Source organism: Erpetoichthys calabaricus, chromosome 17, assembly GCF_900747795.2.
Source record: "Erpetoichthys calabaricus chromosome 17, fErpCal1.3, whole genome shotgun sequence".
NCBI classification, from domain to species: Eukaryota; Metazoa; Chordata; class Cladistia; order Polypteriformes; family Polypteridae; genus Erpetoichthys; species Erpetoichthys calabaricus.
Window position 1 is genome coordinate 56231009 of NC_041410.2, and position 17836 is coordinate 56248844.

The window sequence follows — 17836 nt, forward strand, 5'->3', positions numbered from 1 at the left end:
AATTAAATACATATTATTGAACTTGCTTACAGTAAATGTAAACTTTTGTACATTTAATATACTGAAGTAGTTTATTAATCTTTTTAAATATCACAATTTCTGACCACTAAATGGAGAAATAATACAGACAGGTTCAATGTGTTTTCAGTATGAAAGAGGTGCGGCTTCATGGTTTTTTTTTTGTTTTCACAGCGGTGGGTTGACCCAGCTGGCAAAAGTTTGCAATACATACAGCCTTCAATATTGTTTTAATCTCTTAACCTTTCCATTCTTTCAACAGCTCTTCTAGGTAATTTTGATAAACTACGCACCAAAGAATAGTCATAACAGCAGTCCATGAATCATACTCACACTTTCAAGAAAATACTGTTTGTTAATCATTAGCAACTATGGTTTTTAGTTTTTTTTTTCAAAAAAAAAAGGAGGAGCAACCAGCTTCCAGGAACAGAGGACAAAGTGTAGAGGCTTCTTCATTTGAGAGAATTTGCTGTGAAACGAGGTAGCCACACAATGAGTAAGTACTGTAAATATTTCATTCACATCTACTAATATGAAACTGAATGGTGGTAACAAGTCAGTGAGGGGGAAATGAAATTTGTGAAAGTAGTTTTAATGTAATTGTAGGAATTTGTTTAATAGAATTAAAAATAGATGCATATTATGTACATTCATAATGTCAAAGAGAAGAAAGAATCAGCAAAAATAAAGAATAACAATAAAACATAAATTATACTGGAGAAAGTACATGAAGCTCAGACTGTAAAACTTTATTATAATGCAATTAAGAATTATGGGCTTCTGTAATTATAGTGGAAAACTAGTAGTAAACATTCTGATGCACTTTAGAATAACATCTTTAAAAATTTAGTACATTTTCTTATAAAACTGGTTATATATAAATATATTCTTTCTTGCCCTGTCAATATACTTTCTTCTGAAACACATTTTCTAATGATACTAGTATTTTTAGAGATTGACTATAATGGTAGTTCAGTTTTGGGCAGCACAGTGGCACTACTGCCTCGCAAACAGGGTGTGTCCTGGGTGCTCCATGCGTGGAGATAGCATGTTCTCCATATGTCTGCCTGGGTTTCTTCTGGGTGTTCTGGGTTACTCCCAAAGACATGCAGGTTAGGGACACTGGCAAGACCCAATTGGCCTGTCATATATAAGTATGTGTCTTTCTGTGTGTGTGTTCACCCTACAATGGGCTGGCACCATGTCCATGGGTTTCATGCCCATTGTTTACTGAAAGGCTCCAGCTTCCCTGCAACTCTGCTCTGTATAAACAGTTTAAGAAAATGGATGGATGGGTAGCTGGTTGGATGGGTGCTATTTAATTTCTATTAATTTTTGTACAGAATACTTATGGCTACATATATCTAACGAGCTGTATATACCCGGCGTTGCCCGGGGCAGAAGTAACCTAATCGGTCAAACACTTACATATATACCAAAGTAAACCTAATCGGTTAAACAGCTTCATATATACAGAAGCGAACCTAATTGGTCAAACAGTTATGAATGTGCAGAATGATTTTACAAACATTATGCGTGTTAACAATCATTAAAAAGAAAAGATTGAGGAACTGTTCTTCTATATGTGATGAAGCCACTAATAAGACAGATTTTTTTCAGGACCCAGCTGTTTCATAACTAAACTATTGCCACCCCAAAGTAATGCCTAATAGTGGTTTTTGGGGTAGCTGTGGAATAAAAAGGGTGTTTTTTAGTCAGTAAGAATCTGACAGTACCCTTCAGTACGGGCTGAAGGGTGCCTATGTAAGGTTTTACATCCTTCCCGTATGGAAAAAAAAACATACTAAACTTTTTTTTCATCATTACAGATAATCTCAGTCAAATCGAAGTACGCATTCTCATTTATTTTTATCTAATTTTTACTTTTTCACAAAGCCATCCCATGCCAATTTGTATGAATAAACTTTTGCTAGAGAGTTAGCAAAAGTTTATTCATGCACATATTTTAATACGGATAATCTATCTCTAATGAAGGTTCTCATTTTCATTCTAATTTAAAATAATAATAGATACTCATTTTTTTCTTCTGTTTTAGAAAAACCAATCTATGCCACCTACGTCTTCGTCAAGTCAGCTTCATCCAGCTTCATCACATATAGAAGAAGAGTTCCTCAATCTTTTCTTTTTAATGATTGTTAACACGCATAATCTTTGTAAAATTATTCTGCACATGCATAACTGTTTGACCAATTAGGTTCGCTTCTGTATATATGAAGCTGTTTCATCGATTAGGTTTGCTTTTGTATTTATGTAACTGTTTGACCAATTAGGTTTGCTTATGTATATAGATAAGCTGTTTGTCCGATTAGGTTCGCTTCTGTATATATGAAGCTGTTTATCCGATTAGGTTCGCTTTTTTTATATATGTAACTGTTTGACCGATTAGGTTTACTTTGGTATATATGTAAGTGTTTGACCGATTAGGTTACTTCTGCCCCGGGCAACGCCGGGTATATACAGCTCGTATATATATATAGCAAAATACCCGCGCTTCGCAGCGGAGAAGTAGTGTGTTAAAGAGGTTATGAAAAAAAAAAGGAAACATTTTAAAAATAACGTAACATGATTGTCAATGTAATTGTGTTGTCATTGTTATAACTGTTGCTGTCTTTTATATATATATATATATATATATATATATATATATATATATATATATATATATTTTATATATATATATATATATATATATAATATACACACACACACATAAACATTTATATACATATACATATATATACATATCTACATATACACATGTACATATATATACACACACATACATAAACACACACATAAGACTTACTGAGTGAAACGGGCTTTCATTGACAATCATGTTACGTTATTTTTAAAATGTTTCCTTTTTTTTTTCATAACCTCTTTAACACACTACTTCTCCGCTGCGAAGCGCGGGTATTTTGCTAGTATATATATATATATATATATATATATATATACATATACATACATACATGCAGTTTTAATAACACAGAAATCAATATAAACATTAACATCATTATCATATGAGAATATGAAGTAATATATAAGAAGCACATTTCATATAAATATAAATTATTAAACAGTAAAATCTTCTTCTGTAATTTGCTACCGTGGCAATTTGTGTGTCTGTCCAGGATTTTAAATGACCTGTAGCTCGCAAACCGTTGCACCTATACACTTGAAATGTGGTACACATATAGTACGTCACGTCTACTATCCGCTTTATGGGTGATGATTGTTTTAGTCTTTTTATCTTTATTTTATTTTATTGTACAATCAAGTCCTATCTGCGCACAGCAGGGCAGCCGTGGGCGGATGCGTATGGTGTATTCACTCGATGTTATCGTGCATTGCGCTGTCAGTGGTATTTTGATAAAAGAATTTGAACAACATATAAGAAGCGTATAAATTATTAAACAGTAAAACATTAACATTTAAGAAATAAAGTTACATTAAGTACTACTGCTGTGCCTTCGGGTATACCTCATTTTTTGTTTGCCCATTACATGCTTAAATGTATACATTTTTTGGTGCACCTACCCGAGAACACGCGACATATAACCGAGCGTGGGAGAAGCATGGATTTTAAACACGCGTTGAGTTGATGTGCTGGTCTCCCTCGTGAAATAACTGGTAATGTTTGACTAAAATCTACAGCGAGTAAAACGACATTAGCTCCTATTTTTTTTTTTACGATCTCTGAGATGTTGCTTTTTTCGGTTCAAGGCTTCATAAGCTCTTTTATGTTGTATGGTGTACTTATCCCAAACCATCATCTTTGAATGTTGCAAGACTTTCGCCTTGTATGTAGATCGGGGGTAATTACATTCATTGCATTCCTAGTCTGAATCACAATCTGATTGTATGGGTGGTTACCTGGCACTGTAGGGTTGCCACCCGTCCTTTAAAATACGGAATCGTGCCGCGTTTGAGAATGAAATTGTGCGTCCCATTTTGAATCAATACTGGACGGGATTTATCCCGTATTTTTTTTATAATTTTTTTTTTAAAGCAGCGTCTCATGCAAATCATCCCACACGCATTTTATGAAGATGCCTCCTTTACTACTTTTTATTGGGTAATACTTGATGTCATCGTTAGTTTGATTGGTGTTTTTAACTGTCCAGTGAGTAGGGGCGTGTCTTTCAACCGTAAGCAGATTTTTTGCAGTGGTATCACTGACCTCGACGACGGCGACGTTATACGTCAAAAATAAATTACGATAAATGACGATTTTAGCGATACTTTATTACGACGGCGGCTACATAGACACGATCAAATAAAAACAAAAAAATCAAATAATCATTCTACATTTTCAAAACGTCGAAAAAACGACGGAATGAAAAAAAGGCCCACCCGACGACCCACCCATTCCATTTTTATATATATAGATGAGATGCTTAAGAAAATAATAATAGTACATTTAAGGCTTTTTACTGCATCTCAGTAGATGTCAGAGACATTAAATGAATCCTGTTTAATACCATAGAAATGGAACGAACCACAAGGAGCTGTGGACAAAAAGGTTTTGGAGACCATCATGGTGTAAACACCTAGGAAATAGCAGTAATAAAGCAATTTATTAAGTTCAACAAAGAGATATTCTGTGCAATGTTAGCAGGAGGGTCTCTCTGTATGACTTAATGCATGTGCAGCCCAAAAGAGGCAGCAATGGCCAAAGCAAAGCCTTGTGTGTTTGGGGAGATTGTTGAGGGCATGGAGAAGGACAACCTTGAAGAGGTGTTGGCAAACTATTCAGCTACTCTGGAAACCTAGGTAAGAATCTGCCCGGGAAACTTGAATGATGTTTTGGCAAAAATGTGAACCTAAACTCAGGAAATCATGAAGAGGCAGAACGGGCAATTTTGTAGAACTCATAAGCTTGGCGAATACACTCTTTTCTGAGGTGGCTGTGCCAGAAGCATCGGCTTGGATTGGTTTAATTTCAGTGGTTTAGTTTGCTGATCTACTGGATATGATGTTATGGATACTACATTTCTTCAATTTTGTGTAGATAGCAAAAACTGTGTCTTGGACCTGGAAAATCACAGGTAGAGATATGTGTTTGTGGGCTCCATCCATTAGCTGAACCACAGATTCAGGAGGAGCAATGTCAGTTATGCTCTGGTGGTATTTTTTCAAAGTTGCTACATGTGTATGGAATTTCAGTCTAGGGTACATTTCATTCTGTCATTGAGTATTGTGTTTGCATACTTAGCATTAAGTCAAGTTTTTTCACTGATGCTGGTGAACTTCACTGCGGGTGTTCTTTGATTTCTCTTCTGCTTGTGGTTTCATAGGGAAAATATCAGCATGCAACTGAGGGTTTAACAGCATCTAATTTGGGATTCTAGTAGATGTGTCTTGGTTATTTGTGGGTGATATTGTCCTCTTTCCTCCTGCTGTTGATGCAGACCATTGTGAATGCAGCAGGGATGAGAATTTGCATCTTCAAATATGAGGTCATGGTCCTTTGTCAGAAAATAATTGCTTTTTCCCTGCAAGTAAGTAGTAAACAGCTTCCTAATATGAAGTTTAAGTTCTTCAGGGTTTTGTTTACAAGTAAGGATAAAGGTGAATTTGCGATTAACTAAAAAATCTGTGCAGTTCCAAACATTGTGTCTATATTGTGGTGGAAAAATGGGAAATCTTTAAACAAAACCTCAGTTTACATCCTTATCCCAACCCATGGTTATGAGAGCTTGATATTAACCCAGAAGAATGAGATCACAAATAAAGGTGGCCTGAAATTAGGTTCTTGGTCAGGGGTGCTGCATGGACTCACTCTTTCAGTAACCTAGTGAGATGTTCAGAAATACAGATAGGTCTTGAAGTAGAAACACTGCCTCTTCAGAGCAACCACATATTTATGCTTGTGCTTAGGATGCCCCTGAGGGGTTTCCTGGAGAAGTGTTGCAGGGGTCACTTGGAAAATACTTGGGGCAGAATCAATGCCTCCAGGAGGAATTAAAATGCTTATATGGCCTGGAACACCTGGGATTCCTCAGGAGGAGCCCAAAAATGATGCTAAGGATAGAGTGGCCTGGTCTGTTGGTACTTTGACCTTCATCATGAAAAGATGAGTGAAAGTGAGTGTGAAGTGAAAATTCTTAAGCTTTTTAATAGTAGTAATATTAGTTAGAGGTAATGTAAAGTTAATTTCTATATGGCTGACTGGCAATGTTTAAGAGGAAAACAATGCAGCTATCATATGTACAGTATAGAGAGAAAAATCACAATATGAAATGAATACAATTCCTTTCTGTTTCTAATCTGTTTGTAATTTACAAAATTATGAAAGTTTTCTTTTAAAATCAGTAAAGTATTTGTTTGGAGCTAACAATTCTCACTTTAAGAGCTCTTTAGTTTATGGTTAATTTATATCCATAACTATCTTATCAAAACAAATAAAGCTATGAACCTCAGAAACATTTACTAAAAGCATCAGTCATTTCAAGATGCAGTACTGCATGATTCTGTACCAAAATGCCACAGATTCAGAGTGCTGCTCCGTCAAAGCTGTGGTTATCTGTTAGAAATTTAATTTCAAATTCAGTGTCAAAAGACTACTAATATTTATAATTATATGCACTGAAAAAAATGGCATGTCATATTAAAATAAAAAAAATATATACATTGGTTGGACATAATAAAATTGTTTTTATCAAAAATAATTTAATTATGCTTGATGCACTAAATTAATATATCCTGAAACAACATGATATTTTTATATAAAATGAATGAAACAGTTTCATTCTTTGTAATACTAATTTTATTATGCTAAATGAACATGTCAATAAAGCATAAAATTTTAACAATTGTTTTATAAACTGTTTAAAAAATGGACCTCACCAAGTTACTTAGCTATAACCTATTTAGGCTGTCAATTATATTTGTTCTGGTATCTTTTTATAGTTCATGTTCAAAGTTATTTAATAAGAAATAAACAGGTTTGCTTATTCCAAAACTAGTTTTATTTGGTAAAAACCATACAAATCAACAAAAATACAAAAGATTAGTATTCAAAAGCTGAAATGTACAACAGCTGTACAAGAACACTGCTTCTTTGGCTGTGCCAGAATGCCATGACCAATGTATAACTAAATATGAACACAAAATGCACCTTGGATAGAGTGTTATATTATAAAATATATGTATTTATATTTATATAACTGTATATATTACAGAATAAATTTTAAATATTAGTAAAATATAAAGTGCAAAAATTGTTGCTTGGCACCTTCTTTCACAAAATATATTTATATATTTTTTAAATTTCAAACAAGCAAATTCAGCAACTGCATTGTATTGTATTCAGGTGTATTATTTATTTGTCTGTATTAATATTGTTTATCTGGTTGAGCAATGTTATGATAATACTAATGAACAGAAATGCTGAAAGTAGTTGACCCGTAATGAAAGTCAGAACTTTTTTTTTTTTAAGTACGTAAACGTACCCGTACTACGCAAGTAAATCTAGACAACTTAATAGTACATTTACTGACTTGTGACGGTAGTTAGTGAGCATAGTTTGATAAAACATTAAAAGAGAATACAAGGAAAAACACAAAACGGAGTAGCGTTAGTCTGTGTGATTAAGTGTTTTAAATGAATATCTGAATATTTCTCATGTGTGTTGTTTATTTTTTTTACTTTTATTTCACTAACCTTTTGTTCTTAACCGACGACAATAACTCAAACCCACAACCTGTTGCTTCTTTGAAAGTCACGTGACTTTACCACCAAGTTACCCAACCTCTGTTGACGATGAATCCGCTTGGTGTGTATTAATTTCTGGTGAGGACTAAATATAACTATTTTGACTTCTACCTAAATGACTGAAATTAGTATATTGTACATCCCACAAGATTCAATAAAGTAAACATGATCGAGTTATGTTCAAAAGTGGAACAGAAACAATACATGTAACATACAAGTAAAGTAAATACATTTTTGTAAATGTAACAACCTGCCATTGCCCTTTTTTCAGTGTGTCATGGTTTCCTCTATTAGATGCTTTACCCCAACTGTAATTTCATTATGGTCTATTTCTGTGGCTATTTTAATAATAAATTAACTCAATAAAATACAGGCAAGTATTGTTTTGTAAAATCCATAGTCAGTTTTATTAGGCATGTTCACTGATTCAGGTGTTTTGAGTACTGACATTTGCATCTCCTGCAGCTCTTTGTTATTAATTCTCTAGTACTAGGGTGTTGTACCGTGTTAGCCATTATGAATGTAGAGAAAAGCCAAGCAAAATGATCATTTTGCTTGGCTTATTAATTCTCTTAATGGCAGTCTTTTTCACTTTCTTTTAACGTGAGATGTGACTCACCATTCATTTTGAATAAATATATTGTAATTCATATTTTCACAAAAATAGCTGCCAATTCTTATAACCTTCATTCGACTCTGACACAATCATCGTAACTACTGAAGGCACACACAGCACATAAGATAACGTATTGTTCACTTTTATTACTAGTTCACTGATGTCCTCAAATACTAATGTATAATCTGATTTTACAGAAGGTTCTTCCATTGCATTGTTATGTTTATTCTTAACACATGGAATATTCTCTCTGCACACATGACATACCTTTATACATTCAGTAGGAATCCTTTTAGGAGACGTTTTGCCTGTAGACAGTTTATCACATTCAGAGGCTTGCTCTCTGTCAGACCGGGTTAACAAGAGAACCATTTCTCTTTGCCGTTCATATTCACAACTCCTATTCTGAGTGCCTAATTCATGAGCATCAGATTGGTTTAGAATTTTGACACTCAGTAAGCTATCTAACTGTTCTCAACCACTTTTAAGCAAAATTCACTCATGGTTTTCTCCAGTCATATGTATTATACATTTGGCTCCATCTTAACTCACTCCATTAACCAGACACAGAGCATTGGTTACCAGTTTTACTGAACAATTCTGACAGGTGTCATAGTAAAGATATAAACTGATCAACTGATAAAATGATTACTTTACTGTATCTGTATTATAATAATATTAAGGTAGAAACTATGCTAGGTTTACAAATAAAATCTTTTAAAGCATTAGTATATATATTTCCTGTATAACCATCACTAATCCCTCTTCCATTTGTTCCAAGTGCATACATTAAAATAGCGTGTCTTCCATTCATTTATTATCTACATCATCAAGATAATTTTAAAACATCGGTAACACTTTATAAAAGTATAGAAGTCACTAACAAACATTAACATGACTATTGGTTCATATGCATTAAAGCAGTTATTTTTGTTATGAAATGTTAATTCTTTTATTTGTAATATTTATTTTAATGTTCATTAATAGGTTACTAACAAACATTACATAATGCTTCTATATGTTTCATTTATTAATTTATTTATTCATTAATTTATTCATTTCATATTATCTATTCATTTATTCATACTGTAATCTTTCTAGTTAGCCAATAAAAGATGTCATTTTGCTTAAGTTCTCACTTCATTACCCGTAGATATTTTTGCAGGACTAAATTTAATGCTACAATCATTCATACATTGTAAAGTTGTGTAAAGGTTTATTCATGAAAAAAAGCTATTATAGTATAACTACATAGGAAATACAATATCTTGTTAAAAGGGGCTAAAGGAGCTAAAACTAGAAGTGAAGCCAGTATATTCATCACTAAATGTGACATTCATGCCCTATAAGGTGCAAGTAAAAGCACTGGACAACAAGCATACAGTTTATCTTTTTAATTTTCTTCTTCATTCCTTTTTGTTCAGATTCATACTCTAATCTGAACTTTCTTCTACCACTAACATTCTACCTAAAAATAGCACTGACAAATTATAAAGTTACTTTAGATGTTTTTTCCAAATGCAGCAGAGCTGCCACCTGCCCACTCACTCTAAAGATCATTTAGGTTCTCTGCCCATAAAAAACATTTACAAAGTGGGAAAATTTCACAAGCAATGGAACACAAAGAGAACTAGTTACTTTCTGTGCACATTCAGTATAAATCTGCATGTAGATTATTCAGTTACATGGCTAACTCTGCTAACAGAGTGACTTAGGTGTGCACAGTGGAACTCTGCTGACAAAGGGGCCTTAGCATATACAGTGATCCCTCGCTATATCGCGCTTCGCCTTTCGCGGCTTCACTCCATCGCGGATTTTATATGTAAGCATATTTAAATATATATCGCGGATTTTTCGCTGCTTCGCGGGTTTCTGCGGACAATGGGTCTTTTAATTTCTGGTACATGCTTCCTCAGTTGGTTTGCCCAGTTGATTTCATACAAGGGACGCTATTGGCAGATGGCTGAGAAGCTACCCAGCTTACTTTCTCTCTCTCTCTCTCTCTTGCGCTGACGTAGGGGGGTGTGAGCAGGGGGGCTGTTCGCACACCTAGACGATAGGGACGTTGCACTGTGTGCAGCTGCTTCCTGAAGGACATGCTGCGCGGTGCTTCGCATACTTAAAAGCTCGAAGGGCACGTATTGATTTTTGCTTGAAAAACAAACTCTCTCTCTCTCTCTCTTTGTCTGCTCCTGACGGAGGGGGTGTGAGCTGCCGACTTCAACAGCTTTGTGCCGCGGTGCTTCGCATACTCCTGACAGGCATTCCTTTGAAGAGGAAGATATGTTTGCATTCTTTTAATTGTGAGAGGAAACTGTGATCTCTGTCTTGTCATGGAGCACAGTTTAAACTTTTGAAAAAGAGACAAATGTTTGTTTGCAGTGTTTGAATAACGTTCCTGTCTCTCTACAACCTCCTGTGTTTCTGCGCAAATCTGTGACCCAAGCATGACAATATAAAAATAACCATATAAACATATGGTTTCTACTTCGCGGATTTTCTTATTTCGCGGGTGGCTCTGGAACGCAACCCCCGCGATGGAGGAGGGATTACTGTATACTTCTCTCAGCTGCTCCCATTAAGGGTTGCTACAGTGGATCATCTTTTTCCATATCTTCCTGTTCTCTGCATCTTGTTCTGTTACACCCACCACCTGCATGTCTCATCACATCCATAAGCCTCCTCTTAGGCCTTCCTCTTTTCCTCTTGCCTGGCAGGTCCATCCCTAGCATTCTTCGACAGACAGACAGACAGACAGACAGACAGACACTAAATTCACATACTGCAGCAGCAGCATATTGATAAAAAACAATATTAAATTAAAGAGTGATAAAAATGCAGCTATAACAGACAGTAACTTTGTATAATGTTAACGTTTACTCTCCCAGATGGAATTGAAGAGTCGCATAGTGTGGGGGAGGAACGATCTCCTCAGTCTGTCAGTGGAGCAGGACAGTGACAGCAGTCTGTCGCTGAAGCTGCTCCTCTGTCTGGAGATGATACTGTTTAGTGGATGCAGTGGATTCTCCATGATTGACAGGAGCCTGCTCAGTGCCCGTCACTCCGCCACCAATGTCAAACTGTCCAGCTCCGTGCCTACAATAGAGCCTGCCTTCCTCAGCTGTCTGATGGAACATCTGCAGCAACTTATTGCAGACTTTGAAGGACGCCAGCCTTCTAAGAAAGATCACCTTAACCTGCTGCTCATCTTTCCCAGCTTGGTCCCTCTGCCTAACTAATTAGTACAGGTCCCTTTTTCTCTCCTTAGTGACTGACCTTTCATATAACTCATCATACACCTTATCTTTAGCTTTTGCCACCTCTCTCTTCACCTTATGCCTTATCTCTTTGTACTTCTTTCTACTTTCTTCATCTCTCTGACTATCCCACTTCTTCTCTGCCAACTTCTTCCTCTGTATATTCTCCTGTACTTCCCCATTCCACCACCAGGTTTTTTTGTCCTCTGCTATGCAGTACACACACCATCCTTACTTCAATCTTAATCCAATCTCAACTGAAATAAAAAAGATTTAAAAGAAAAACATAAGTTCTTGATGGTTAATTTGGTGGGATACGGTCAGAGGCATGTATTACATCAATTTTATGAGATTGGACATTTGGTAGCGCTAATGAGAAAAAAATCCAAAGCATTCATATTATGTATTGGCTTTTTTCCTCAAAGTGGTATTAGTCTTTTATAAATGATTAAATAATGTTTGCTAACTGAGCTATCAGAAGATTTCTCGAAGATGTGTTGTTGTATTCATTAATTAGTTTGTTACACTCATTGAAATACTAAAATGTGGAGAAGGGAAGGTCAAGATGACCCAATGTAAAGTTTTGGATTTTTTTTCTAATTCTGAATTATTACTGAAATATGTGATGTTTATAATGTGGTAGTACTAGGGGGCTTTGCCCCCTGCTCGCTTTGCTCATCTACCCCATCTCCACCCTGGGGCGTGCTACGCGCCAGCCACTTCGTGTATCTGCCGCTCGCGTTGTGGAGAGGGGGGCTGAACACACACTAAGGAGATGCGATTGGATCAGCTTCTGGCTTGCTGTTTCTCCTGCTGCTACTGCCGCGCTTCGAACATTTAAAAGCCTGTACAGCAGCTGTCCTTTTGTCTCACTGTCTCTTGCGGGACATTAAAGTGTCTCAGAGAAAATCACATCTCATCTCCTTCCAAGTCCTTCCAAGATTTTTTTTTTTATAATAGAGAGATATACGTGTGCCTAGAGGTGTAGTGAGTTGACGTCCTTATGTATGTATGTATATTTTTTTGTATCTCACATGGCTAAAGAGGTTAGGTCATTTTACACCTACACCACTAAAAGCATTCTGATTGGATATGTCACTGCCTGGTATAGAAGCTGCACTTGTCCTCACAGGGTAGTGCATTCTGTCCAACAGATCACTGGTGGTGACGTTCCTAACCTACAAGACATATATGTTGGGTGAAGCCTAGGGAAACCCAGGGAAATCATCAATGACCTCAATTGTGCGAGTCATGAACTGTTCACACTATTCACAGGCAGACAATATTGTAGCATCAGATCCTGGACCAGCAGCCTCTGAAACAGCTTTTACCTTGACACTTTTAAGATGCTGCATAGTGACTGGTGCTAACCCTTATCAACACCCCACCATTCACCCCCTTTCACACTGCTGGCCCTTCAACTCTACATTTCATTGCAACACAATCGTTTTCTGTTATTGGTATGAACCATATTGAATACATGTGGTTGCTATGTCTGTTTACTTATGTAATTAGTTCATTTTGTACATTGTTCAACTGATTAATCGATATTTAAAATTATTTATTATGTTTACTCCAAATTATTATTGCTGTATTGCTGTGGACATTGTACACGTGTTTTTCACTCACCTGTAAATACGTTCATGTTAAGTGATGTAAGAATAAAGTGACTCAACTTGACTTACACATCCTTATTGGTTCTTAGTGTTTAAATCATGATGTAAGACTTCTAATTTAGCATAACACACTCAATCAGACCTTCTGTTCAAATTGTTTTTATAAGGAACATTTGCTGGTTAAATTTACTTTTACCTCATTTGGGGTAGGTTTTCCATGGATGGTTTCCTTGAAAATTAATTTAATTTATTGTTTTGTTCTTTTCGTTGCTTTGTTATTGACATCACTCTGTTTTCACATCAATGTATGACATATCAGACACCATGCTATTTAACAGCAAATGTTGTAGGAACTCAAAACCTAATATATTTATTACATATATTTAAACCTATATTTTATGTAAAATCTAAAAGAATAAAAGTAAATGGTTTTGGTTGGGATTTCTAGTATTAATTCTTTGCTTTGGTAGCGCTGCTGCCTAGCAGTTAGGAGACCTGGGTTCGCTTCACAGGTCCTCCCTGCATGGAGTTTGCATGTTCTCCCCGCGTCTGTGTGGGTTTCCTCTTGGTGCTCCGGTTTCCTCCCACAGTCCATAGACATGCATTGGCATTTCTAAATTGTCCCTAGTGTGTGCTTGGTGTGTGAGTGTGTGAGTGTGTGTGTGCGCCCTGTGGTGGGCCGGCGCCCTGCCCGGGGTTTGTTTCCTGCCTTGCGCACTGTGTTGGCTGGGATTGGCTCCAGCATACCCCTGTGACCCTGTGTTAGGATATAGCAGGTTGGATAATGGATGGATAGATTGATAATTCTTTGCTTTAATTAATTCTTTGACTATAATTTTCTGTGTTGCTCCATGCAAGTACTTTTACCCAATGCTTCTCTTATAATTATAATTTTAGTGTTTGCATTCTTACCTCTGCTCCCCATGAAATAAAATCAATAAAACCACCCATGACAAGTTCTCTTTTCATGGAAGAACATTCATATTGGCTACAGCTTTTTATTAATTTCATTAATCATTCTAATTACCGGTCACTAAGTCTTTCCCATTTTCTCTTTCATTTTCGTCTCACTGAGATATAGTTAACCTTCCAAATCTTGAAACAGAGCATTAGAGTGGTAGCAAATTAAGTGTTGTATTCTCGTAGAATCTCTGACTTTTGCTTGTGTTGCAGTCAGTATTTGAGCAAGGCTTTGATGCTGGCAGGGAACTCACATCCAGTGCACAATGGACACAAATTCCAAGCATTTAGTATTCGAGTGATAAGTGCTTTTATGACATTGGACTGAATATCTGATTTTTTAATTTTAATAAATTTAAAATTTCTAAAATTCTGCTTTCACTTGGGTGGCACAGTGACACAACGGCAGTGCTGCTGTCTCACAGTAAGGAGACATGGGTTCATGTCTTGGGTCCTCCCTGTGTGGAGTTTGCATATTCTCCCTGTGTCTGCATGGGTTTCCTCCCACAGTCCAAAGACATGCAGATTAGGTGAACTGGCAATCCTAAATTGGCCCTAGTGTGTGGTTGGGGTGTGTGTGTGCTCGCTATGCAATAGACTGGAATCCTCTCCAGGGTTTATTCCTGCCTTTCGCCCTATGCTAGCTGGGATAGGCTCCAGCAAACCCTGTTCAGAACTAAGTGGGTTAGAAAATGACTGACGGTTTTCGCTTTATTATTCTGGGGGTATTGAGTGTTGCTTGCATTGGGGAAAAATGATTTTAAATACTTAAAGCAGCAGCATGGGAAAAATGTAAAGAAGTAAAGGGGTCTGAATATTTTCTGAATCCATATTGTGTATATACAGTAACTTAGATGAAGATGAACCAGAATAAAGAGACATTTTGTTCTTGGGCACGTTTGTGGGCACTCCATTAGTGGCACTGCTACTAACTGTGGTGCATTGTGGGTGTCTGTAAAGCCCTGATGCTTAAAGTCGTGAGCCTGAGGACCACTTTTGGAAAATAATGGCTATCCACTGGGCCGGTAGGCCAATGTGATACTTGTGACTAATTTATAACAGCAGTCATTTTTTTGTATGCTCTATTACGCATTAATTTCAAGTTTTTATTCTTAACATATATTGTGAAAAAGGAATAAACAGTTAACAGGGATTATGGCCCTAAATACATTCATCAAACAAATTATTAGGAACAGTGGTACACCTGCTTATCCGTTCAATCAGCCAATCATGTAGCAGCAGTGCAATGCATACAATCATTCAAATAAAGGTCAAGAGCTTCATTTAATGTTCGCATTAAACACCGGAATGGGGAAAAAATATGTGATCTCAGTGATTTGGACTGTGGCCTGATTGCTGGTGCCAGATGGGCTCATTTAAATATTTCTGTAACTACTAATCTGGGATTTTTCATGCACAACAATCTCTAGTGAGTACTCAGATACGTGTGAGAAATAAAAAAAAAAACATCCAGTTAAAGGCAATTTAGAGGATGTTGAAGAGACTGGTCAGAGACTGGTGAGAAGAGAAATGGCTGGGCTGGTTTGAGCTGACTCAAAGTCTAGGGTAACGAAGATAACCTCTCTGTACAACTGTGTCTGATGATTCGGCTTGGCTGCAGTTGCTATCATGTCCTTGAACCCAGGAATATCAATAATCATGTCCAAGGTGAGCTGGGCAGTGAAGATGCAACACAGCAAGAGTAAGGTGCAAAAGTGCTTTCTGCTTTAATTTACAACACATTTCAAACAGTGCACTGCAGTTTTTCAATAAATAAGTAAATAAATTTTCAGTAATAAAAGCAGTATTGAAGTGGTGGTTAAAATCAAATAAAAAATTCATAAATAAAATCACTGTCTGGATCCATCTATTAAAAAGAAATCATGAGCCAAGGAGCTTCCATCAAAAGCCAACACCTCTCTTGCTCACCTTCTAAGGTTTGCTCAGCAAAGGGAGATGTCCTTCGGCAAGTGGTGTCATTCTTTGTCTCTGGCTCAGGTTCCCACCACCACGTAGGGCATTCACCTGGGATCCCTGTGGTGTCCCACCATCCTTCTTTGGCCTTCATCTGGGAGATGTCCAGAGCAGTAGGTTGTGTCTACTCCTGTTGCCTTCAACAGGTAACGGTGCTGGCCAGCCCTGACCATTTGCCTCCACTCAAATACACCCGCTCTGCCTCGATCCCGACTTCTCGTCTTTTCTTTTGCTTTCTATTTAATTTTTTGTTTCCCTTTCACTTTGCCTGTTTGATCTCATGCTGTCCTCCTCTGGCCCCCCATTTACACTGATAAGGATACTTGTTCACTGATTACAGGTTCTGTAGCACTAATGAGACAATCGGCTGAATTGCACATGTCTGCACATGAATGCATGATCAGCCAAACTTCCCATTCACCCCTGAAGCCAATCCAGTGCACTACCACACATACTTACATCCCTATAGAGATGGAGTGCACTGTTTTCAAAAATACAGTCACTGACCTCTATCTCATCACACTGTGGTGAGCAAAAAAATCATGTCAGAACACACAAAGCTCGAACTGTGGGCTACAACAATAGTTGGGTAACTAACATGTTGAGTTCCACTCCTGCCAGCACAGAACAAAAAGCTGAAGCTGCAGTGGTCACAAGCTCACCAAAACTGGACAGGAGAAAACTGAAAAAAATGTAGTCCAGTCTGATGAAGTTCAGTTCTTTGCACACAGATGGTAGGGTCAGAATTTGGCACCAACAGCATGAATTCATGCACCCAACGTGCCTTGCATTAACAGTCCGAGCCGGTGGTGGTGGTGTAATGGTGTGGGGAATATATCCTTGGCACACTTTGGGTATATTAATACCAATCAATCATCTCTTGAATACCACAGTCTATCTGAGGATTGTCGTTGACCATGTGCATCCATTCATAGGTCCAATTTAACCTACTTCTGTCAGTTTCCTACTGGTTCTGTGAACATGATAATCAATGAGTTCAGTGTTCTTCTGTGACCCTCCCTGTCACCAGACCTGAATCCAATAGAACTCTTTTGTGATGTGGTACAATGGGAGAATCACAGCATGAATGTGAAGCTGAAAAATCTGTAGAAATTGCATGTTACAATTATATCAACATGGACCAGAAACTCAAAGGAATATTTCCAACATTGTGTGGAATCCATGCCACAAAAAATTGGGGCTATTTTCAGAGCAAAAGTGGACCCAACCCAGCATTAGTATAGAAGTCCTAAGAATTTCTGCAGAGAGTCTATAATCAATTCTGCAATTCTATATTGTTAGTGTAATGTGTGACATTGCAGGTCCATGGTGACATTACTGAAGGCAGGCTTGTGGAAAGTCAGAGTAAGATGCATGCACTGTTTGAGATACTAATCTTTGAGTGTGTTGCACCTCTTATTCTATCCATCCATCCATCCATTATCCAACCCGCTATATCCTAAAACAGGGCGCAAGGCAGGAACAAATCCCGGGCAGGGTGCCAGCCCACCGCAGGACACACACACACACACCCGCACACCAAGCACAATTTAGGATCGCCAATGCACCTAACCTGCATGTCTTTGGACTGTGGGAGGAAACCAGAGTACCTGGAGGAAACCCACGCAGACATGGGGAGAACATGCAAACTCCAT

The 17836-nt window shown here is 37.2% G+C and overlaps 1 protein-coding gene across 1 annotated transcript in view; it reads left to right on the forward strand.

The window, feature by feature from the left end:
• The first annotated feature begins 420 nt into the window (after positions 1–420).
• The window catches only part of slc28a1 (solute carrier family 28 member 1), a 211693-nt gene continuing 194277 nt past the window's right edge, over positions 421–17836 (forward strand). The window contains exon 1 of the mRNA XM_051920321.1: positions 421–514. Coding sequence (XP_051776281.1) covers positions 511–514 — 4 coding nt within the window. The 5' untranslated portion in view covers positions 421–510. The remainder of the gene's footprint in view (positions 515–17836) is intronic.